This window comes from Lutra lutra, chromosome 1, assembly GCF_902655055.1.
Source record: "Lutra lutra chromosome 1, mLutLut1.2, whole genome shotgun sequence".
In the NCBI taxonomy this organism is placed as follows: Eukaryota; Metazoa; Chordata; class Mammalia; order Carnivora; family Mustelidae; genus Lutra; species Lutra lutra.
The window spans coordinates 4,045,852-4,069,634 of record NC_062278.1 but is presented as its reverse complement, the minus strand read 5'-3'; the positions used below and the strand labels follow the sequence as shown (position 1 = coordinate 4,069,634).

General features: G+C 55.8%; 2 protein-coding genes across 3 annotated transcripts in view; one reads left to right on the top strand and one right to left on the bottom strand.

The window, feature by feature from the left end:
* The window catches only part of TMPRSS2 (transmembrane serine protease 2), a 32,473-nt gene extending 11,429 nt beyond the window's left edge, over positions 1-21,044 (bottom strand). Inside the window, exons 1-5 of one of the 2 annotated variants that reach the window (XM_047719793.1) lie at positions 20,797-21,044; positions 12,415-12,483; positions 10,254-10,476; positions 5,693-5,779; positions 4,856-4,975 (exon numbers count right to left, since the gene is read on the bottom strand). In XM_047719793.1, coding sequence (XP_047575749.1) covers positions 4,856-4,975; positions 5,693-5,779; positions 10,254-10,476; positions 12,415-12,429 — 445 coding nt within the window. In that variant the 5' untranslated portion in view covers positions 12,430-12,483; positions 20,797-21,044. The remainder of the gene's footprint in view (positions 1-4,855; positions 4,976-5,692; positions 5,780-10,253; positions 10,477-12,414; positions 12,484-20,796) is intronic. The other variant, XM_047719796.1, reaches the window with a different exon arrangement.
* Positions 18,158-21,147, top strand: LOC125087872 (translation initiation factor IF-2-like). The gene is made up of 2 exons (XM_047708614.1): positions 18,158-20,448; positions 20,553-21,147. The coding sequence occupies exons 1-2, from the start codon at positions 19,904-19,906 to the stop codon at positions 21,145-21,147; spliced, it is 1,140 nt and encodes a 379-aa protein (XP_047564570.1). The 5' UTR covers positions 18,158-19,903.
* The last annotated feature ends 2,636 nt before the right edge of the window (positions 21,148-23,783 follow it).

Below are 23,783 nucleotides of genomic sequence, written 5' to 3'. Positions count from 1 at the left end.
AAGGGGGAGAGGCAGGCAGAGGGAGAAGCAGGCTCCTCGCTGAGCAGAGCCCGATGCGGGGCTTGATCCCAGGACCCTGAGATCGTGACCTGAGCCCAAGGCAGACACTTAACAGATGGAGCCCCCCAGGCGCCCCCAAATTGTATATTGTAAAGGATGAATTTTATGGTATGTGAGTTACACCTTGATACAGCTGATTTTTTAAAAATAAATGAATAAGCTAAAGGGTTTCTTAAAAATGACCTTTAAACGATCCTTTTGAACAACAAGTTGATCCTTCATGCCCTATACCCTGGGTCCCAGCGGGGCGCCCCAAGCTGTGCCCAGCGCCCTCACGCACGCTCTACCTCTAATCCAGCAGCGCCTGACCCAAACGACCCCAGTTCTTTTGCTGAAAGAAACAGAACATTACAGACCTAGTTTAAGCCTCGCTTTATTCCGGTACCATCTGGATCCAGGATCCCGAGAATGTTCCCCATGTGAGCCGCCACGTGGAGACGGGCACAGCCACAGAGCGGGAGCCCGTGCGGCCGCAGGACTGACCGGTGTCCTGAACTAACAGAAACGACCCTGAAAAGGGCCATGAAAGAGGGCCCGCCGCGAAACGCTCTGTTCCACGCCATGCAAAGTCTAAAAGCGTGTGAAACTGGGAAACCGCGCTCTGAGGTCTGGGGGCGGGAAACATGGGATGGCAAATGTAAAAGGAGGACTGGTCACTGCAGACCTCATTCTCGCCGCCCGTCTGTGGCCACAGCTCACTGCACGTCCTGACACCTTCCAGCGCATTCCCTGCGAAGCCAGTAGCCCCAGGCTCATCATTTCCTGATGCTTCCGGGATGAGTGACCCCACAGACCTCGGGCCACACTCCGTGGGCCGACAGACGCGCTGTGCTCCAGCCAGACAACGGACTATGACTGTGCACTAAAAAGAAAAGAGCCACCAAGCCAGGAAAAGCCAGGGAGGAAGCTTAAGTGCCTATCACAGCGAGTGTCAGAAGCCCGTCTGGAAAGGTTACGAGGCATAGGATTCCAACAGGTGACACTCTGGAAAGGGCACAATTACGGAGATAATAAAACCATTCGTGGTTGCCGGGGGTCAGAGAAGGAAGGGGTGGAGAGGCAGAGCGTGGATGGTTTTCAGAGCAGTGAAAATCCTCCGTATGATATCGTGATGGTGGCTACGGGTCACAATGCATTATTCAAACCCACTGTCCAAATGCAAACACATTATGCATTTGTCCGCACGCCAAGAAAGAACCCAAGCGTGAACTAAGAACTCAGCTCACTCTTCATTAAGAAGAATGTATTAATCACGGGCTCATCAATTAAAATGAAAGCCCCCTACCAACGCACGTGTTAAACATGGGGCAGGTGTGTGTGGGGCGGGGACCCAGGGAGTCCGGACCAAACGCTCGATCCTCTACACACTCAACACTGCTGAAAAATAAGGTCCACTAAGTTTTCTAAGAAGCCACTGGAATTAAACTTAATTCCAAAATTAAAAATAAAACAGACCCTGCGGCACAGCAGAAAGCAAAGGAGACACCACCTTCTGGATTTGTGGTGATTTTACAGGCTTTTTCCCTCTCGGATGTCTCTGTGATCAAATGCTAACAGGGAGAGGTGAAGGGGAGTCAGGAGGACGCAGGCTGTGACGATCACCGGGGGGTGGACACAAGTGTCCCATCGCTATGTGGTACACCTGGAACTAATATTCCACTGTGCGCTCACTAGCTGGCATTTGAGTAAAAACTTGAAGGGGCACCTGGGGGGGCTCAGTCGGTGAAGCATCCTGCCTTCGGATCGGGTCATGATCCTGGGATCCTGGGATCCTGGGATCCTGGGATCCTGGGATCGAATCCTGAGTTGGGGGTCCCTGCTCAGCAGGGATCCTGCTTCTCCCTCTCCCCCGGCCCCTACTCTCTCTCTCTCAAATAAATAAATAAACTTAAAAACACACACACACACAAAAAAAAAAAACCTTTAAAAAAATGCTAAGTAGGGAAACATGACAGTTGATACAACAGAGAGCTGGAGATGGTCTCAAGTTCAAATTCTTTTCCTCAGTCTTAGGAACTTTTTCGGCTTTGCTGAGGTGTAACTGACCAAGGACAATCGCCTATGCTGGAGGGGTACGACCTGGCGTTTGGGGGCGGCACGCACACCCTATGAAGCAGACGGACGTGCCCAGCGCCTCACACAGCTGTCACCTTCCTCCGTGGTGAGAACACCCGAGGTCCCCCCTCCCAGCCAATCTCAAGTGTACGAAACAGCGTGCTCTCCGGGCCACCCCGAGCCGCGCTTCAGTATCTCCTGTGACACTGAATGGTCCCGGAAACCATGGCCACGGACGCAGACCACGAACTAAGGCTAGCAGTACGTGTAATTCAATACACATCCGCATATTCGAGAGCAGGTATGCTCTGAGGAAAGGAACGCTCCGCACGTGCACTTGAACACTCTCCCGGGACGGGTGATGCTGTAGCGTCAGAAGACTCGCATTTCAATGACAGTAATTTCCGTTCTAGGGGGGACGAATGAAACGCACGTCGAAGGCGTGCTCTGATCTGATACAGAGTACACACGCAGTGCCGTGTGCACCGATCTCGTTTTCTATCAGTAATCGATGCGGAAGTTGTACAACCCCAAGTGCAGCTGGGTCGATCAAATTACACACATGCCAACGCTCTGACCCGGCGGTCGTATTTCTGGGGTGTTTCTCCCCGACGTGCTCCTACGGTTGGAACACATGCATCATGTCCATGGAGACGAGGGGACTCCCAGGGCCCTGAAGCCACACACCAGAGCACAGAAATGGTCCCCAGGATGTGTCACCTGTGCCATCGAGACCTGCCCGTCCACTGGGCACTGGGCATTGAGAAAGGAGGGCAGCAGGAAACAGACACACACTCAAATGCTTTTTCTTTTTCTTTTTTTTTTTAAAGCTTTTATTTGTTTATTTGACAGAGATCACAAGTAGGCAGAGAGGCAGGCAGAGAGAGAGGGAAGCAGGCTCCCCGCTGAGCAGAGAGCCCGATGCGGGGCTCGATCCCAGGACCCTGAGATCATGACCTGAGCCGAAGGCAGCGGCTTAACCCACTGAGCCACCCAGGCGCCCCAATCAAATGCTTTTTCACTTAAAAACTCTCCGGAAGGAGAAACAAGAACTCATACGGCTGCTCGAGAAAGAAGCGTGACTGGCTGGTGAACGGGCACGCGCGCGTTTGTATGTACATGGGTGTACATGTGTGCGTGTGTGAGCACAACGGGGGACACGGAGTTGTCCCTGCATATCCTTTGGTACTTCCTGATGCTGATCTGCTTGAGGACATTAATTCAAAGTATTTTTAAAAACACAACCATTAAGAAGAGAGGGAGGAAGGGGAGGGTCTGCAGGACACAGCAAGTCTGGTGGAGTTTGTCCTTGCACACGTGTGTGCCCACATGTGAAAACACCAAAAGCCATCACACAGGACAGCTGAACCGCACACCACAAGCCTCGAGACCCCCAACTCAGGAGAACGGTGACAAACCCATCATCAGCAACACGTGGGGGGAGACTAAGTTGTATTCTAAGTTGAAGGTGTGAGTGGGTCACTGCCAAGTGCAGACACTCCCCAGACGCAGGCACAGCTCGCAGGACCGAGAGGCTCCAGCATGGGGACAGGTGACCCCAGGGGCCCTACGGAGCAGGGGCCGGGGCCCACCTTCCTCTCCAGACTCCCCCCGGTGTGCCCCCCATAGGTGCCGGGACTGGGCAGGGAGGGCGTGCAAGGCAGCAGTCCTCACCCTGGAGGGCACAGGACTAGGCAGGGGACCCAAATTCCCCGCCGGCTACAGCCCTCCCCGTGCTTAAATAACGGGGAGGACTTAGGGCAAACTTGAGGGGAAAAGAGAAAAGCTGCTGGTCATAGTCCTGGTGCTCCCTCAGACTGCAGCTCTGAAATCTGTTTAAAAACAAGAGGTTCTCGGGGCGCCTGGGTGACTCAGTGGGTTAAAGTCTCTGCCTTCGGCTCAGGTCGTGATCTCAGGGTCCTGGGATCCAGCCCCGCATCAGGCTCTCTGCTCAGCGGGGAGCCTGCTTCCCCCCGAACCCCATGCCTGCCTCTCTGCCTACTTGTGATCTCTTGTCTGTCAAATAAATAAATAAAATCTTTAAAAAAAAAAAAGGTTCTCAGTTAAGCGTGTCAGAGGGGCGCAGCAGGGAGCTGGACGCAGGGGCGCAGCACCACGGGGCCACAGCCACAGCCCCACAGCCAGGCAGACTGGCTCACACGTTTTGCCAGAGGAGGACAAACTACAAGGTCATCAGGAGAAAGAAGCCAACTGCACACCAGGGGCAGAGGTCAGCTACACGCACGGGGGATGATGCCAGCTCCTCCACGTCTGCCCACCCACACGACATGGAAACAGCCCACGGGCGGTCCCTTCGGCAGGGGCCAGGCCGGGGTCAGGGTCACGCCGCGGCTAGCTGTCCATGGGTACGGGCATCACACCCGCACACGCACCCTTTTCCAGGACTTCCACTCCACCTGCCCTGAAATCCCTCCTAACAATTAACAGAAAATAATAAAAAGCCAAAGCCAGGTGCCTCTCTGTGACAAGAGATCCCCACCATGCTGAAGGCAAGCGGCTTGAAAATACAGAGCCCAACTCTGCGCTCGGGAGCCCGCCGTCCCCCTCCCACCGCTGTGTGAGGCTGGGCCAGCAGTGCACTCTCTGAGCCTGGGTCCTCATCTGCGGTTAGAGCATCTGGGTCGCGGTTCAGTGACCCCCTGGTGCCCAGGACGGGGCGCAGTCTGGGCACCAGGGCACAGAGGCTGCCTCCACGGGTGCACACGTTGCCTCGACTTACCGCATCGGTTCTCGTCCTCCCCACTAGGGCAGTGCAGGACCCCGTCGCACCAGTGAGAGGGGCTGATGCAGGTTCCCGACGAGCCGCACTCTATCCCGGACACCGAGCATTTGTTCTCCACTTGAGAGTGACAGGAGGGAGACCCAGTCAGCCGGAGACGCCGAGAAAACCTCACGCACACAGCACGAGTTCTGGCATCCTCTCTCAGGGTCCCAAGCAACAGGAGAGAAGAACCCTTCCCCCCTCAATGTTACTAAGGAGCAGGTATGTCCTTGCCACCATCAACAGCAAAGAAGCAGGGCTGGCAGTCAGCAGCAGCGGAGCCCCTGGTGCGAGGGGGAGGGCCCGTGGCCTTGGACTTGGACAGCACCCCATGTCCTCTCTGCCACACAGGTGACCTCTGTGTTCCATCCAAGCTGTGAGTCCGCACCGCCCAGGGGTGACGGAAAAGGCCCGGCTGCAGGTCACGAGGTGGCACAGGACAGTCACGCCTCAGCACGTAATCGGTGATGTGGCCACCGAGATTCAGGGACAGGTGTGGCTGAATCCCGAGGCTGGGAGTCTGTGCTCCCCAGTGCCAGGCAATGCCTAGTGCTGGAAGCACTGGATACAGTCGGAGTGGGTCAGTGCCCACCAGCCCACAGACCAGCAGGAGACATGAAAGTGACTCAGGACAACCCAGAATGCAGTTGGATGACAATGGTTACTCATGTGTCCCCATCACCAAAGAGAAGAAAGAGAAGACAGCTGCTTGGGGGAGAGAAACTTCAGGAAGGCTGGCAGGCCACCCACAAGAGCAGGCACCCCGCAAAGGCTTGGTTCCCCTCCGACACTTACTGAACCTCCAGAGCAGAACTGCGGTCACGGCGGCTCCCGCCAGGACGGCCCCCAGGGAGACGGTGATGCACAGCGCCTTCTTGGCCTCTGGGGAAGGGGGAGAGCACATGACGGAGTCACAAAGTATCTTTAAGTTCCACTCTCAAATCTTACCGCTACTTTTAAAAGAGGACGGCACATTAAGCAGTAATTTCTCATACTTAAAAATGAGACTTAAAATTTTAAGAAGGTGTCTGGGGAGGTCTTACATCTCCCACAGGAGAAGCCATGATAAGAAGTAACCTTTACTTATGGTAAGTTTTAAAAAGTATGGCTTTGTGGGGCGCGTGGGTGGCGTGGTCGGCGAAGCGGCCGACTCCTGCTTTCAGCTCAGGTCGTGATCTCAGGGTCGTGAGATTGAGCCCTGCGCTGGGTTCCCCACCCGCTCTCTCTCAAGTAAAGAAATAAGTCTTAAAAAAATAAGAAGTTATGGTCTTAGAATAGTCCAATAAATGATTCATGTAAAAAAATGTCTAAAAGAGGGAAAAATACCTTGTTTCGGTAATGACAAGCATAGAAAAACAATAGCAATGTCCCTAAAAGATCACCTCCCTGGCAACAGTGCTCAAGGCAGAATAAATCGTCCTAACCCAAGACCGTTTAGGGAAAGGCTGCCGCAGAACCCCGTGTCCCATCCTCAGGCGCCACGTGTGGCCGTTTGTGCTTCAAATACTTCTTGTGACATTTATGAAATACTTATTCATTCGTAGTTATGTAAATTCAAATGCTCAACAGCTACATGAGGCCAGGGGCAGGCTGCCTCTCTGGACACGGCAGAAATAGAACGTTCCTGTCCCTGTGGAACGTTCCAATGGGGACCGCTGACATCCGTCCACTCTTTGGTTTGAGGCAGGAGCACTGGGCTCACATCTCAGCCAAGAATCAAGTCATCTGGAGACGGTCCCCAGTGCTCTCCAGTCAAAACAAACCCACAGGTCACTGTTGGTCAAAGCCAAAAGCGATTATCAAAGGTCAGACACACCACACCCAATGCAAGCCCGGTCCTCAGAGGAAGCAGGGGAGAGGCAGAGCGGAGGGAGTGGAGAAGGCATTCACAGACCCTCCCACCCCCTCAGTTTACAGGAGGACACCCAGGTCGGTGTCCCGGAGTGTGGGGGAGGCTGGGCACCCCCACGCACCCATCTCTGCCTCTGGAGTCTGCTGGACGAGGGCAGACCCACGCATCCGGGCTCAAAGCCACGGCTCTCATCCTGTTGCCACGTTCTCAAACCCTAGTAGCAGGCTTAGGAATCGCCCGTGGTGCCGGCTAACCTGTTTCCTGGCCCTCATCACCAGGAACACAAGAGTCCGCTGGGGAAGGGGAGGCGTAGATTTGCAGTCCTAACAGGTTCACGGAGGAGGCAGAGGCCACTGGTCTGGAGAAAGCCACGTGCCACCGAACCACGTTATCAGAACTCACGGCTGGGCAGGGCAGGCCGGAGTGGCAGAGGAAACTCAACAGGGGACGTTCCAAATGCCCAATGTGACTCATTAGCCAAGCAGGATTTCTTCCTTTCTGGGGGCTTTCCTGTTCTTTGATCCTGGATAGACTGACCTGGGTATTTATCAAGGAGAAGATAACGCCTGCGGTGAGCCAAGAGCTATTTCATTAAGTCTTCTGCACGTCTCACTGAGCAGACAGTGATCTGCCCAGCTCTCACGGGGAGCCTGTAGGCAGGGGATTCGGAATCCCCAAGGCTACCTTTCGAGGATGGGCATCCTGAGATCAGTTGTCTGGTCAGCCCAGACTTGACTTGGGGCCAATCGGCAAACACAACACCATTGCATTTAACGACAACAGACTCCTCATGTACTGTCGTCACCACCGAGTCCGTCTCTCGTTGATTCAGCCCTAACACGACCAGGGCCAACCATCTGCATCAGACCGTGGACCTTCAGCGCTCCGAAAGCCAGACTTGAGGGTGTGTGAGCACAGGGACTCAGCGTGGAACCTTTAGGACGGTTGCTGGAGCAAACAGACAACAAGGAGGCCCCAGACGGCCCAGCCCCTGCACTCCTGACGGGTTCCTCTGGATCTGCGCTACTAAGTAACGCGCAAAACACTCTCGAGGCTCTGACAAGGCTAGATACTGCACCATTTCGAACACACGGCATTCTGGAAAGAAAAGCCTAACTATGGAGACGGGGATCAGTGGCTGTCAACCCCTGGAGAGCCGCAGGGGAGCTGAATGGGCGGAGCACAGGGGATTCAAGGGCACTGGAACTATTCCGTGTTTTACTGTAATGATGGACGTGCCATGACACTTTGGTCGAAAGCTACAGAATATACAACAAAAGGGGCGTGATCCTTATAAAACAATGGACTTTAGTTAGTAATAATGTATCAACATCGGCTCATCGATTGCAACAAGCGTGGCTCGCTATGGCAAGATGATGGGAAAACCTGGTGAAAGAAGGGGTTATGGGAATCCAGCACTCAATTTTCTGTAAGCCAGAAAATGCTCTAAAAAATAGTCTATTAATTTAGAAAAATATGTCCAAGGCCAAACATTAAACTCATAAAATGTGCACGTTTCTATGCAAGTCAATAAAAAGGTTTTCAAAATGTCTGGGTGGCTCAGTTGGATAAGTGTCTGCCTTCGGCTCAGGTCATGATCCCAGAGTCCCAGGATCGAGCCCCGTGTCGGGCTCTCTGCTCGGTGGGGGGCCTGCTCCTCCCTCTGCCTCTGCCTGCTGCTCCCCCTGCTTGTGCTCGCTCTCTGTATCCGATTAGATAAAATCTTTTAAAAATAAAATTTAAAAAGCAGCAAGATAAACTCACTAAGTAATTTTTGAGCTCAAAGGGCGGTTTGATAATGCAGAACCGTGCGTGCAGGCATGTGTTCCTCCCTTATGAAGTCACGGGTAAGGCACAGACAGACTTCCGTCCCATGCTTGCCATCACCAGGATGGTGACATTGGTGTCACGCAAGTGGGCTCGTCTTGTCTGCCTGGGCTAGACTGACTAGTATGAACTCCAACTCCGAACGTCTAATCTCAAGAGGGGACCTTTGGTTTCTAAAAAAAGCCCTCTTTTCTGGAGGAGACAAGTATACCTCTGTGGGGTCTTCCTGCCAACCCCCATTGCAACCTCAGACCGGGGCTGCTGGGGCTCGGCACCTCGGACATTCTGGCCGGGTGGTTTCAGTTCTGGGACGCCGTGCTGTGCACCACAGGTGTCCCCAGGGCCCCCCGGCACCCACCTAGCAGGTGCCGTGCCGGCCTCTCCCCGGTTATAGCAAACAAGGGATCTCTAGACATTGCCGAGTTCCCAGATCACTGGTCCCAGCACCCCCAACTGCCACCAGAGGGACATCGGCGCACAGAGGAGGATTTCCTTGATGAGAGAGGAACGGGAATGAACCAGTTGACAGGGAGAAGGAAGGACCAAGAGCCGTTTTCAAAGAGTGAGGGACGCAGAGCCCCGCAGGGGGCAGGATGACAGGCAGCAGAGCTGGTGAAGGGTTGCCAGGGTCTGGGGCGGGGCACGCCGGGGCTTCCCGCAGCACAGAGTTAAGGACTCACTTCTATTCTTTAGGATGTGCTGGGGACACGTGCAAGTTCGCGTTACTGTTCCTCCTTACGCACGCCATGGGCACACGCATGCTCGCCGAATAAAGAAAACTCCGTCAGCAGAAACGTTGCTGGTTTAGCCACTAGTACTCCTACCGGCTGTACTGGCTGGCGGCTGTACCAGTCCACCGGGCAGTTCTCAACACTCCACTGACCCGCACTAAAAGCTGGGAGGGGCAGGGCGCCTGGGTGGCTCAGATCGTGATCCCGGGGTCCTGGGATCGAGCCCCACGTGGGGCTCTCTGCTCAGCGCGGATCTGCTTCTCCATCTGCCCCTCCCTGCCCGCCACCCTCTGCTTGTGCTCTCTCTCTTACATAAATAAATAAAATCTTAAAAAAAAAAAAAAAGCTGGAGGGCTGCGGGAAGAAAACAGATGAACGAGAGTTAGACAGAAGCATGTGGCAGTGAAAGGATTCTGTCCTCGGAGCCCTCACCCTGCTCTACGCCCACTCTGCTCTGCCCCCGAGACCCTTAAAGCCCAGACATCCTCCCGTGTGCCAACACACCAGCCACTTCATTCGCTGAGCCTGAAGCCCTCACGCATCTTCAGCACGACCTGCTGTATCCAGGGAACCGCACCACAGAGGAAGGGTGGGTAGGGGGTTCCCGCATCGGAGCTTACCCTTCATTTGGGAGGACGCATGGACAAGCCACGGAGGCAGGAAGAGGGCAGAGAGGCCCGGCTTGGGAGATCACCCTGGGTGGGACGGGCCAAGCTGGGCCAGGAGAGTTAAGGAAAGTAAAGGAAGGGCTTTGCAGCCTGGCAGCTCTCCAATGGCCATGGGCAGGAGGCGAGAGGGGCAGTGACAGTTGTGACAGTGAGGGAGAGGGGAGGGGCCTGGGACCAGCCCCAGCAGAGAGGAAGGACAGTCGGCGACAGAGCTCCTGGGGAAGATGGACCCCAACGCTGGTTCTGTTGTAGGAATGAAATGCAAAAAAGGGTCCTACTTGCGGTACACGTTGTCCCCGATGGGGACTTGGGCTGCGTGTGGACGGCGGGTGTCGAAGCGTGCGTCAGCACCCTGGGGGTGTACTGGGGCACGGCAGGCGGGTAGTACGGGGCTGGATACACCGGGTAGACACCGGGGACCGTGGCGGGCCGCGCCGGATACAGGCTTTCGGGCTGGTATCCATGGTTTTCATAGTAAGGTCCAACTCCCGGCGGTGACCCCTAAACCATGAAAGAAAAGGTGAGTGATATCCACGCCCGGTCACCCTCAAGGCTGGACTTGCGTCCCTGGTGCTCGGACAAGGAGTGGAAAACCTACTGCAATTCTCGTCGGGCCGAACGCTGAACTCACCTGGACAAAGAACCAACCAGAACTCGATTCACTGTCAACAGTTTTTGTATTTGCTTGTTTACTGATTTTTTTTTTTGAAATAAAGAGAAAGGAAACGGTCAACACTGAGATTGAGTGAAGAAAAAAAAAAAAAAGTAAAGAAAAAATGTGTAGTAGCCTGGGCAGGAGTCCACACCCAAGCCCTGAGCTGAAGAGTACAACGAAGGCAGTGATATCCCGGCGTCTACACTCCTGGCCTCCTGGAAACTGGACCACACCCCCCACGACAGTGCAGGTATGACTCGTGGACCCATTTTGCAGAGAGGAACACTGAGTGACAGAGGGTAAGAAATTTACCGAAACAAGTCATCCTGCGCGTTATTCTGAACGTTCCTTTTCTACTTCCTCCTTCTTTAGGACACTTGTCGCCATTTACTGAGGGACATTTAAAGAGTCTGAATGCCATCCCGCTGCGATGAGCTTTCTCCCAAGGCACCACACCTCTACGGGGAGCCACTCGGTCTCTGCGCACAGGACAGGGAAGGTGCTGCCCCAGCCGCAGATTTTATTTTATGCCATCCCCACCCATGTCCTGGGAATGTCCTTCTCCTTGCCCTCTATCCACTTAAACACTGCCACCTCTGGCTGCCCCCACAGGACCCCAGCTGGCCAGGCTGCGTGTCCCCTGCTTCTGTCCTCCTTAATCGCCCGCTGGCGGGGCCGCTCTGGGAGGCCACATGTGCTCCCCCCATCTGAGAGCCCTTCAAACTTCCCACTCATTCATTTCTCCCTCTGCTTCTTGTTGACCATGGGCTCAGACAGGACTGGTGCTCTGAGCCGAGCCAACGCCAGGCGGTATTTTAAGTGGGGCCTCCAGGGAAGCGAGACTATACAGGAATGAGCCAGAGTTAACTTCCACTTAATAAGTCACCCATGCTCTCCTTCAAGTCAAAAGACTGTAACTCTGAACCAGAGCGGTGGACAGAAAGAGAAACAGTGTAACCTCTCATCTAAAAGGGGCACCAAAGGCCAAAAAAAAAAGTAGCACAAGGGTTTGGTCTCTATCAGAAGCATCTAAGAACCTGCTGTCCCACCAGGAAGGTCGCGGCAGGCACAGCGGGCTGTCCCGGCGAAGCCCTGGCAGGGGATATGAAATTTAAAATGGAGCGAGTGAACATAAAAACCAGCAGCTGCTGAAGAGGGAAAAGCAGGAGGGCTGTGTCCCAGAGACAAGATGCGGCACATGCTGGTTATTGACCAAAGGTCTGTCCTGTGTGCGCATTCCCAGGCAGAAGAGGAACTAGTGAGAGACAATGGGGAGCGAAGATGCTTCGTTTGTCCCCAGAGCTGTTTCGGGCGCTGGGGTGGGGGGCGTCCAGGGAGAGGGACAGTCAGCCCAATGCGATTTCAATCACGGCCTCCTTCAGTTTACTGGGATGCAGGGTGGCACAGGGGTCCGCTGGCCGGTGATGCCTCACGTACCCGTTCTTCCCTGGGACTCCCTCCCTCCCAGCGCCCACCTGCCCCTGGCTGTCCCCACAGCTCACCCGGAAACTCACCTGCAGGGAAGGAAGAGAAGGGGCCAGTGAGCAGTGCACACACCCCACACCCACCCGACAGCTTGGGGTGCTCTCCGCGGGGGCAGCTGCTGTGTGTCTGCACCCTGACCCGCCCCCCCCAATGGAGACAGCGCCCTGACCCGCCTCCCCCGAGCGCACTCATTCCCTGCGGCCAGCTCTTAAAATGCAGCCCAGCACACGCTTCGGAGAGTAACAGCGGAAATAGTGGAACAAGGGAAAAGTCTGGGAAGGTAATGATTAACCACTTACTGAGTTCAAAGCCATCACGGTTTTATTAGCAGCATCGGTGAGGGCAAGGACTCAGACGTTCAAGACGACCTAGAAGAAAGAACGATAAGACTGTGTTATTCCGATGCCGGTGGTTTTTAGGAGACACACGGAGAAAGAAGTAGAAGGTGTTCTAGGTGAGGGTCAGTCCCTCCGGGGCGAAGGGCAGTGCTCCCCGTTCACCTTGGCCGTCACCTCCGCCCACCTCTTCCCCACAGGATGCACCCGCGACGAGCAGCCGGGGCCCGCACCTCTCTGGATCCGGGTCACAACAGATGTGGAGGTGGGCACGGTCCCAATCGGGCGAGGATTTAAGGAGGGGCCCAGTGAGCCACAGCAGACCCAGGGACGCCCCCTCCCTCGCTCCCGCAGACAGTGCCCGGGGAGGAGGGGTGGGCGCCCACTGTGGAGCAGGTGGCCTGGAGCTTAGTATCAGAGGGAGGCCACACCTGCCTTCCTAAATAAGCCACACGGAACCTCCCACTTCTTACTAAACACATGGGAAAAGTACTCCATAAAACACATCCGCACGCACCCATTTCTTCACGTACTACCCCAAATCCAAAAAAGAAAACATTTCAGAGCTAACCCTTTTTTTAAAAGAGTTTATTTGAAAGGGAGAGATCACAAGTGGGCAGAGAGGCAGGCAGAGAGAGGGGGGAAGCAGGCTCCCTGCCGAGCAGAGAGCCTGATGCAGGACCCTGGGATCATGACCTCAGCCAAAGGCAGAGCCTTAACCCACTGAGCCACCCAGGAGCCCCTCAGAACTAGCCCTTTTGACAGTTTCCAAGGTTGGCAGTGATGAAGAGAAGGTTCTGTTGTTGGCAGATGCTGGCAGTAATTTCTAGAAAAACTACCAGCATGGAAGCCTCCATTCAGGCATCACGTTCTCCCTCCTGAGAGTGCGTGAAGGGCTTCTCCCCGCCCCTCGCTGCTGTGTTGAAATGACCAAAGAACGCTTCAAGAAAGAGCCTTCCAAACCCTCCATCCCAAGACCACATTCCCGATGAGACAGCTCTGGGCTTCATGCCAGCCGGAACGTGCCGGGCGCACAGTAGGTACTCAAACATCAGCAGGCAGCACAGTGCCGTGGTCAAGCCCGTGATCTTTGGGACCTGTGACCTGGGGCACGTCAGTCAATGTTCCCCGTGCCTCAGTGGTCTCATCCGCAGAAGGGGATAAGAGTGTCCCCCGGAATGGCCTATGGAGGGAGCTGCTGCCATTCCTGTTCGGGGAAACTGATCGTAACACCGACAGAGGTGCCTCGAAGGGGCAGGGGGAGGCGACGGATAACGAGGCATTTGCAGGTCTGCAGATCTGCATCTGGTGTTTCTCCCTAAGTCCCAAGTCCACCAGCTCAGAAACGCTGGTACAGCTAAATGCAGAAGAACCTGACCCAGGCCACTTCCTGCCTCCTCTCCGCCCCCCAGCATAATTATTACTGGACTCGTTAAACTAAAAACAAACAAAAAACATGAACTTGCTATAAATAAAAATGTGAACATGGCTTTTCAATCTTGGGAAACCTCCAGTGAGTAAGTCGTAATAAAAATGCATCTGGTCATTTATCTACTTTCCACGTAAAGCTAAAATACAAGAATGAGGGGGCGCCTGGGTGGTTCAATCTGTTGAGCATCCGACTCTCAATCCAGCTCAGGTCTTGGTCTCAGGGCTGTGAGTTCAAACACTGTGTTGTGCTCTACCCTGGGCGTGGCGCCTACTTACTAAAAATAAAGGGGGGAAGGGCGCCTGGGTGGCTCAGTGGGTTAAGCGTCTGCCTTCGGCTCAGGTCATGATCTCAGGGTCCTGGCACCAAGCCTGCGTTGGGTTCCCTGCTCAGTGGGAAGCCTGTTTCTCCCTCTCCAACTCCTGCTTGTGCTCCCTCTCTTGCGATCTCTCTCTCTGTCAAATAAAGAAATAAAATCTTTTTCAAAAGAAAAATCAAGAAATTAAAAAAAAATAAAAGAATGAGTTCATATTGACAGATTTGAGATTTCTTTTAAGTTTAAATAACAGGTCAGCACCCTTCTGGGTATGAGGAAAGAAAAGATCCTCATCTACTAATACACCTGTCCCATGTCTGCTCCTTACAGCCATCAAGGCGGTACCCCCACTCCACGCCGGTCCCCGCGGGACAGAAAATCGTAACATGTCCCTGAAGTTCCTTTCCAAAGCATCCTGCCCACACCTCAGCACTATCTCACCAGTTCTAGGTTTGGGTGAAGTTTCAGGAAATGAGAATTTGATCCCCTGGTCGCGTTCCAGTTTAGGAGCCTTCTGAAAGGACTGATCCATCCGTGCTCGAAATCCGCGCTTCCTATTCATGCGCGATCCCTAACAATGAGAGACCAGGAAGCCGGGGAAGGAAGGGGCACAGGCGTCTACGGCCACAGATTGTCCCATAAAAGCCACAGGACCCAGAAGTAATCACGGGATAATCCCATCTCGTCCAGATCCCACGGCCCACAAAACCTCAGAGCCAGAAACACCCAATGCGTCCAGATGGGCCCCCGTGGACTTTGGAACAGGAGATGGGAGTCATGCTGCCTGTAATTTCTCTGGCCAAGAAGCAAGGAAGGGGGACGTGCCTCCCTCTGGAACCGGATTTGCGAGAACCACTGACGTCTGACAGGCCCAGGAGCCACAGCGGGTCGGGTTCCCTTTCAAAACAGGCATTTACTGAAAATAACGTCGTGCGTCCAAAACACACACAATACAAAACACACAGACACCACACCGCAGGCATTCCCGCAGTAAAGCCCATCTCTGCAACCGGGTTTTGAGCAGAACAAGGCAGCCAAGATCTGAGAGCTTGACGCCGTCACCCAAATGCTCTTTCCTGTCACTTAGAGGACACGGATGACCATCCCTGATTCCGAAGAGTCAGCCATTACAAAGGGCTCTTCCTACAAATGGTGAGAGAGCAAACGTGTGACAAAGTTCCTCATCCCTCCTCGCCCTCCGCCTGCTCCCACACCAGCACTGACAAAGTGGCCCACTTGAGTCACATGACACAACACTACATGGCAGTTTCGGTCACTCCGGGCTCTCTTCTCGGAGAGCTGAGTCATCCCTGAGCACCTGTGCGGCCAGGGCAGGACCGTGCGGTGACATCCTGCCTGTGCCCCACGACATGATGAATCTATTTCCAACCACGAGTCTTTTCTCTGGGGATCTCAGGAAGCATTTGCTGTATTTTGAAAACCAGCAAACCGATGCAAACGAGGTCAATCTCATAGATCCAGACTCCCATCTGGGGGCCCAGGGTCTTCCTCATACCTTCATCCCCGCGGATCCCACAGCACATGACCATTCAAGCATTTGCAGCTGCGCGGAGCCCCACGGGGCGCCTTCAAGATGCTAGGGGTGTGACGGGGTGTGACAGGATGACGAGGCCCCACCGTTCGTGTCCCCCGCACCCCTCCTTCAAACTCCAAAGCAAGCAACACCAACACACACTCCCTATCCAATAAACAAGTGATCCCTGAACGCCCCTTATGTCTCAACCACGGCCCAACATGACATCATACGAAAAGACGCTCTCATATCCTGTCGCGGATGCAAAGTGCAGTGAGACGTCAGTTATGGGACAGTGGTGGGGCTAAGCAACCCTTCCACGCAAACAAGTATGAGACAATCGGACGGAAGGCCTGCGCAGTGATTCACACGGGAACGAGAGAGACAGAGACAAAAAGAGACAGAAACAGAGACAGACAGAGACATCACCCGGGAGAGACACTGCCGGGGTCTTCCCCGTTTCTTTTTCTATGAATGCCTCATCGGCCCAGTGCGATTGCAAACTTTTTAGAGCAGGAATTGGGTCGGGTCCTTTTTGCTCGTTTGCTTTCTTCCAAGAAGCTAAGCTTTGTAGCTTACAAGCGTTCTGATATTTTTTGAGTTCCGGAGGCCAAATGAGTAAGATGGAATTTGAGAGCGAGCGCCCATGGACAAAAGCAGCCGCCAAGGTGAGGACCTGCGTGACCTCCCAGGCGTAGGTGAACAACATACTTAATGGGACACAGGCTGGAGAGGCGCCCAAGTCCCTCCGGGAGGGAGGACTCCTGAGACTATGCGAAGCCCACGGCTAAGGGTTAAAGACCTCGCCTAAGCCCATCCAGAGAATGGGATAATCAGTGAATAGGGTTGTTTCGAGGACAGAGTGTGTCTGTTTCCAGCAGTGGCCAAGACGCACGAGGGACACACGATAGGAACATCACGACGGCAACTACAGTTTACCTGCTGGCACTGGAGGAACGGTTATGTCCAAAAGAGATCTAGCTTATTCTGTGCAAGGCAGAGGACGAAAGAAAGCAGGACCCAAATGGTTAGCCACATCAGAAAGGCAGATTTGACTCAACCCAGGAAAACCACATTTCCAGCAACGCAAGTTTAAATATCGACGAGTTGCCTTGGACAGAACCGTGTTCTCCAAACTGTGAACCATCTGATCCAACATGGAAGGTGGGCCATCCACACGTATGTTATCCCAGAATGTTCTAGAACACAACCGAGCTCTGGCTGGGGGCCAGGCAGGGTGATCTTACATGGCCTGTGGCCAGACACTCGCAGAAGGAGCTCCAAACCCGACATCCCTAGACACAGGCTCCACGTCCCGAGTTCTGATCAAGGGTTGAAATGAGGTCAGGTGTGGTGCCCCGCCAGGAAGGCCCCTTGGGGAGCAGGGACCATGGGGGACGCTGGCGCTGGGTCTCGAGCCCACGCGAAACCTGTTCCACCTTTCAGCTCCTCTCTTGCTTGAAGACGTTTCTCTGTCAAACGTCCGTCCACTTGATGCCTCGGCCTCTTCCCGGGTCCCCTCGATCCTCCTGTTAACTCCGCCCTTCCGGGAACTTCCAGAACTTCCAGACTTCAGCCGTGGCTCCGGCCAACCCTCGGTGCCCTTCAAACTTCCTGAGCTTTCTTGTTCGCTCAGGCGCCTGCACACACAGGCCGGTGAAGCCTCCCAGCCAAGCTCCGTCCACGCCGACAAAATGCCTGGAGTTTTCACCCAGAGCCAGCCCTACCCTCCTCCTCCCACACTCACCTCTACAAACCTGTCTTTCTTTCTGTTTTTTGTTTTCTTAAGATCTTATTAATTGATATGAGAGAAAGAGAGCGTGACAGAGACAGCAGGAGTGGGGGTGGGAGGCAGAGGGAAAGGGAGCAGCAGGCTCCCTGCTCAGCAGGAAGCCCGATTCGGGGCTTGATCCCAGGACCCCAGGAACACGAGCTGAGCGGAAGGCAGGCGCTTCAGCAACTGAGCCACCAGCCGCCCCTACAAGCGTATCTTCAAAACACCTTCCCTCTTCCCTGTTCACAATCTAAGTAAATGCCCACATCCCCACCAGAAAATCAGTGTCTGCCTTTCTCCCTTGATGCCCCTAAGGCTGACCGTGACATTTCCACATGTGGCTGGGGCCAAGATGGTCAACGCACAGAGCCTACAAGTCCCCCTTCTCCACAGCCAGGCCAACTACCCTGAAGGCTTGCAAGCCAGGGTTCCCTGAGATGGCCGTTAGGGTCCCCACTACCAAGCCAGGATGGGACTCACGTGATGCCCCTGCACCCCAACCCCAGAAACCACCAACTTGTCCTGGGGCAGACCCAACATCAGGAGGTCCCTGCGGGTGCCCTGGAAAGGGGGGGGCAAGGAAGAGCAGGAAAGGCTCCGCAGCTGTGGGAAGCAGGATGACCCCAGGAGATCCAGAACAGAACAGAGGTGGGAAAGGGGGCAGACCTGGTGCCTCTCCAGACCCCCTCACCCTCCCCAGCAGCAAGCCAGCTTAAGTAACCAAAACGGACTGGCCACCAAATTGACAGAGTCAATTTCCTTTCCGTTTCCTACTCCCATTATCAAGGCTTGGACTTGACTCCCGGGCCTCCCAAACCTGTGATTTTTCTGGAGGACTTAGAAAAACAGAGAACTGAGCTCCACTGTCAGTCTTATGCGGCAACCCCATAGGATCACAAAGCTCTCCCGGGTGTCCCGCCGCAGGTTTGGGTGGGAAATGACCAACGGCCAGCAGCCTGGACTCCTGGTGCTCCCTTCCTGGGAGGTCCGCAGGTGTCCGGGGTGCCCTGTCTACCGCACATTTTGACCCAAATTTTGTCCCCCATCGCCCCATTAACCAGGGAGCTCAGCCCTCGGCACTGCCCCACTGAGGAGTCCCAGACGCTCCTGCCCGGCTCGCTCTGGAAGCTTCTTCAGCACAGAGCCCAGGTGCGGCTGTGGGCAGGGGGAGCCAGCCCGGCCGGCCAGCAAGCACAGGCCTCATGGGGCTTCCTTGGGCCCAGTTCTCAGCTCCCCTGGCCCTCCACTCTGGTACCTGGGACACACCAGTCTCCAGGAGGAAGAGGCAGTCACAGGACCGGCCAGAGCCCTAAGGAGCTAGATGGCCAGGCTTCATCCCCAGTGGCCTCCCACGGGTTCCAGGACCCTGGGCCAGCGTGTTGCCTCTCCGTTGACTCCCGGTGAAGTGAAGGACGTTATTAAAGAGTCTGGAGTGACACCTGGCCGGAAGAAAGTGCCGCATCCACATTTGCTGTTATTTTAATATCAACGTGGCTACATTTTCTCCTACAGTTCTGGCGGCAGAGCCCAGGGCAGAGCAGCCAAGGGCGCGAAGCCCGAGCCCTGAGCTCACTCCAGGGTTCTGGCAACAAACAGCGTGGCCTTGCTCGGAGGAGGCTGACTGTGGGAATGCTGAAGAGGAAAGGCACTCGCTGGACCTGTCCAGGCCTAGAGCAAAGGCCCGGGCGGCCCACCCACGGGTATTTAAAAACAACAACAACGGAGAGGAAAGTGCTGAATGACCGTTTTCCAGGCACAAGTCCCCCACTGAGGGGCTCCCCCAACTGGGGAGCTTAGCATTGTTTCCCTGGCGGTGTCCTTGCCTTTCCCAGAACCCCAACTTCGGGTAAGGTCTTTTGCCCTGTGGGAAGAGGGCCGACCTCCCCTCTGGGAAAGCTGGGAAGACGGAAGCCACGCCCCAGTGACTCGGAGGGGCCCCCCATCATCTGGTCCACCAGATCCCCTCACCTCGCTCAGCAGGGGCATCCTGGGAGCCTGGGCTCCATGGGTCTCTGCGCCCCCAGGTTCCTGGGCCTGGGTGAGCTCTGCCCACATTCCCAGTGGCCGGGCCACCCGCCTGCAGGGGAGGTTGGTGCCAGCCTCACTTCCTGGAGAACCTTCCCCGACCTCCCAGGCTAAGTCAACAAGCCTCCTCTCACTTGGGTTTCCTAAACACCTTGGAACTCCGCTTGACAGCCTGCGTAATCTTCCATGATTCCGGGGACCCTCCACAGCTGCCATGACGGCAAGGATCAGGGACCCCCTGTGCACCCTTATCTCAGCCCCAGGCCACTGCTCCGATTGGAATGGAGGAGGGTACAGTCTCAGGGCTGAGCCCTGCGTGACCTGCCCACCAGGTGGCCCTCGGGTAGGAGCCACTAGGATTCTTCCTGACCAGGCATGCTGCCCGTGCGTTGGAAAAGGGGATTGGGGCTTCGCTCAATTCTGGGCCACTGTGCTGTGCCCTCAGGGCTCTGGACACCCAAGCGCCCTCTGGGCTGGGGACGGAAGAACTCTGGAGCCATAAGGCGATTCTTCCCCAAGGCCCGTGGGTTCGCCGCCCAAGACATCCACTGCCAGGCTGGTGCGCTCCGCCGCGCGGCCACCGTCCGAGTCCCGCTGGACGGCGTGCGTTGGACGGAAGCGCCCAGGGGCCGGCCTTGTCCCGGGCAGGGAGCGCGCGCCGGAAGGCAGGACCGCTCCTCCCCGCCGAGCTCCTGCGGACCCCCGGTGCTCAGGCGGCCTGGCTCGGATCGCCGCCGCCGGGTCCGGCCGCCGATAGTTCCTCCCCGGGACAGCCGGAGCCGTTCCGGCCTCGCCAGGGGGCCCACCCGGGAGCCTTTCCCCGCCGTCCCCGCCGCCCTGGCCCTATCGCTCCTGGAATCTCAGCGAGTTTCCAGTTTCTCCCCACCTCGGGAGGGAACCAAGCAGCAGAAGGAGTTCAGGTAACACTCTGGGGCTGCGGAGATTTTCCCGAAACAAAGAAACGGATAGACAACTCTCTGTCCTCCTTGTCCCCCAAAAGAAAACGCGCACCCCTGCTCCCCAGCTCCGAGCCGCAGAAGGCATGTGGTCCAGGAGCCGACTGTGGCCGAGGGGCCGACCCCGAGGCACCCTCTACTCTGACCAGTGAGCCAGAGACTCGAAGCAAAAGGTGCCCGGGCCGCGCGCAGCAAACGCGGTGGCCGGGGGGCCTCCGAATGGCGCACCGAGGGATCCCAGGAGGGTCGCAGCCTCCAGCCCCACCGAGGGCCCTTTGCCCGGACCAGCCCGGAGCCGGTGGAAGGACGCACCTGCTGCGCTCGCGCCGCGCACACCTGGCCGCCCGTCCAGTCGCTGCCACCCAGCGCCGGGGGCGCTTGGCTTGTCTTCCGGCGCCCAGACCCTTCCTTTTGCGCCCGGGACCCGCACCCCAGACTCGCACGGAGAACCGGCCGCGCGCGCGACTTACCCGCGGGGCTCCCCGGCCGGGCGCTCTCCGCCCCTTGCCCTTCCTCCTCCTCCGCCTCTGCCTCCGCCTCCCCCGCCTCGCTCGTCTTCCTCGGCCCGGCGCGGAGTCCCCAACGCTCCCCGGCGCTCGCTTAAATCCCGAGAGGCGGTGTCCTACTGCCCAGGGTGACACCCCTAAACGCGGTCCCCGGTGACCTCCAGCAGGGGGAGGGGGTAGGCCGGTGCGCGGCCCCGGGAGGGGCGGGTCCGGGCGGGGCGCGGGTGGCGCTCGGGTGGCGGGAGGAGGAGTTTCCCCCAGGGAAAGCCCGGGAAGCGCTTCTGGCCCCGGCCGGCTGGGGGATCCCACGAAGTGGGTTTCGTTCCCCCACCCACCCCCGGCGGGCAATGTGGGGCCGGGAGGAGAGCGTCCCCCTCCCCTCGTCCCCAGGACCGCTCCGGTTGTGGGCGCTTCGAATTCGGATTAAGGAAGGAAATTCTGATTGAGTCCCTGTGTGAGCCCCAGGATCTGCTGCTCCTTGAGCTCCTGGGCGCGAGGACCGCCGGCCCAGCCACCAGCGCCGAGGACCCTCCAGCCCGCCTAGGCCAGCCTTCCCTTGCCTGCAGCTCCCAAGTTCCCCCCCACCCACGCTCCCGACGCCCCCACGAGTGGTGTGAGGTCTTCCCACGCACCGCAGGCAAGGGACGCCGGCGAGGAAAAGGGTGAGATAAAACTTAGTCCAAAAGGCATGGCTTTTCCCGGTCCTCCAGAAGTGGGAGAGGACGAAAGCTGAATTCATTCTGAATCACATGCCTCCTTGGCCTGCCACCTGGACTCTCCTGGTAAAATTTTCTCTCCCACCCTGTGCATTGGGTCCCACCTTAGATCCATAAAGGAGACGATCCCAGATATCCCGGGGACCCACCCAGCTTTCTGTTTCACAGGTGTCCAGGTGGCCCCAGGTAAAACGTTCCAGGATGCGTATAGCACCCAGGTGGCATGGGACTGATGAAGATTTAGAATAAGTTGAGGTCCCGAGCGGACCACCAAGAAAGAATTCTTGAGACATCTGTGATACAAAACAGTGGTTTATTAAAGCAGGAGGACAGGACCCGAGGGCAGAAAGAGCTGTGCGAGGGGGTGGGGGTGGGGTCATGAGGCGTGGCCTGTTTTAGACCTGCAAGTTGGAAGGTGAAGGTCAGGAAAAAGGGAGGTTTCAAAGGAACTTTCGTATCTCAGGATACAGAGGCCTTGACTTGTCAAGTTAAGGTTGTCTTTTCCCCTCTAGCAAGGCATTAATATTAAGCTAGTTGGGAGGTTCAAGGAGGAATGTCACACATGGCCCACCCTGGGGGGTGGGGTAGGTTACAAGGTGTCAGCTTCCGCTCTGTTTAGCCCGCCTCCTGTTCCCTCATCAGGACTGTGTGTCTGGAACTGTCTGCAAGTGACCCGATGATGGCACCAGTCCCCTAATGTCCACCTTCACACCAGGTGACATGTGTCTCTACAGTCAGCCTCTTCTGCGGGTGACTCTCTCAACACGCGTTTCTCCTTCTCTCGGCAGGTTCGCGAAGGTTTTGCTGGCGTGTGCACAGCTCCCTGAGCCTGCCATCGGGCTGGGTAGCCCACGGGACCTCCACGCGAGAGGTGGGCGTGTACCCAGTCTCGGGTGCCACAGGCTGCTTCTCATCCCCTTCCAGGATTCCTGCTTCAGGGGTGAACACACAGCCCGCTTCTGACTAGGGAGATGTGGGGCTTCGGGGAGGGGGTCTGGGGTTTTCTCACTCTTCTAAAGGGGCTGCAAAGCCCCACTTCCTTGTGCTCAGGAATCGTTTCCCCATCACCGTCTTGCCATCAGCACGAAGCTAGCTCCAGGTAACGAGGGCTCCTCCATCAAAACAGGCCGCGTGGAGACTAGAAACTGAGTTCCTCCTGCTGTCCTTGAACAGCTGCGTCACACCGGTTCTGAAGTGAAGCCCACTTGCGACTTCTTTTGTGAATAATTAACGGCAGAATTTGCAGGAAAACTTGGGAAATCCTCAGCCACAAGAGTGAAGTAGAAGTATGTATCTGGGGAAGGGAAGAAGGAATCCTAGTGGCAGGCCCAGAGCCCGAAATGGAGCTGGATCTCATGACCCTGAGATCAGGACCCCGGCCAAAGCCAAGAGCCAGGCACTTGACCGACTGTGCCACCCAGACGCCCCTAGAAGCCAGGGTTTTTAAAGATAACTTAGCAGAGGGGCGCCTGGGTTAAGCGGTCTGTTAAGCATCTGCCTTCAGCTGAGGTCATGATCTCAGGGTCCTGGGATCGAGCCCCCCACGTCAGGCTCCCTGCTCAGTGGGGGAGTCTGCTTCTCCCTCTGACTCTGCCCTCCGCTCCCCCCACCCAGCTCATGCTCTCTCTCTCTCACACACACACACACTCTTTCACACACGCACTCTCTCTCAAAAAAAGAAAGAAAACCTTTAAAAAAATAAAGAATGAGAAATAGAGTATATGTTGATTACATCCAACCCCAAAGAAGAAAAAAATGGAGTAAGTGGAAAAGAACTCAGTGAAGCCAAACAAAATGAAGCAAAGAAGGCTGAAGGGGAAGGGGAGTAACACTCAACCCGGAAAAGCCGGATAAGAAGAAAACACAAAATACACACGGAGACGTGTGCAACGTACCTCAGCCATCATGCGTGGAGATACCCTCAGTTGGGCTAAACCGTCCAGGTACTGTGAATAGGGTTAAAAAATACATAGATTATCAGATTGCCTAGTTTTTTTTTTTTTTTTTTTTTAAGACAGTCGTACGCTATGTCATTTATTAGAGATATTTAAAACGAGCTCGTTTGGCTACATTAGCA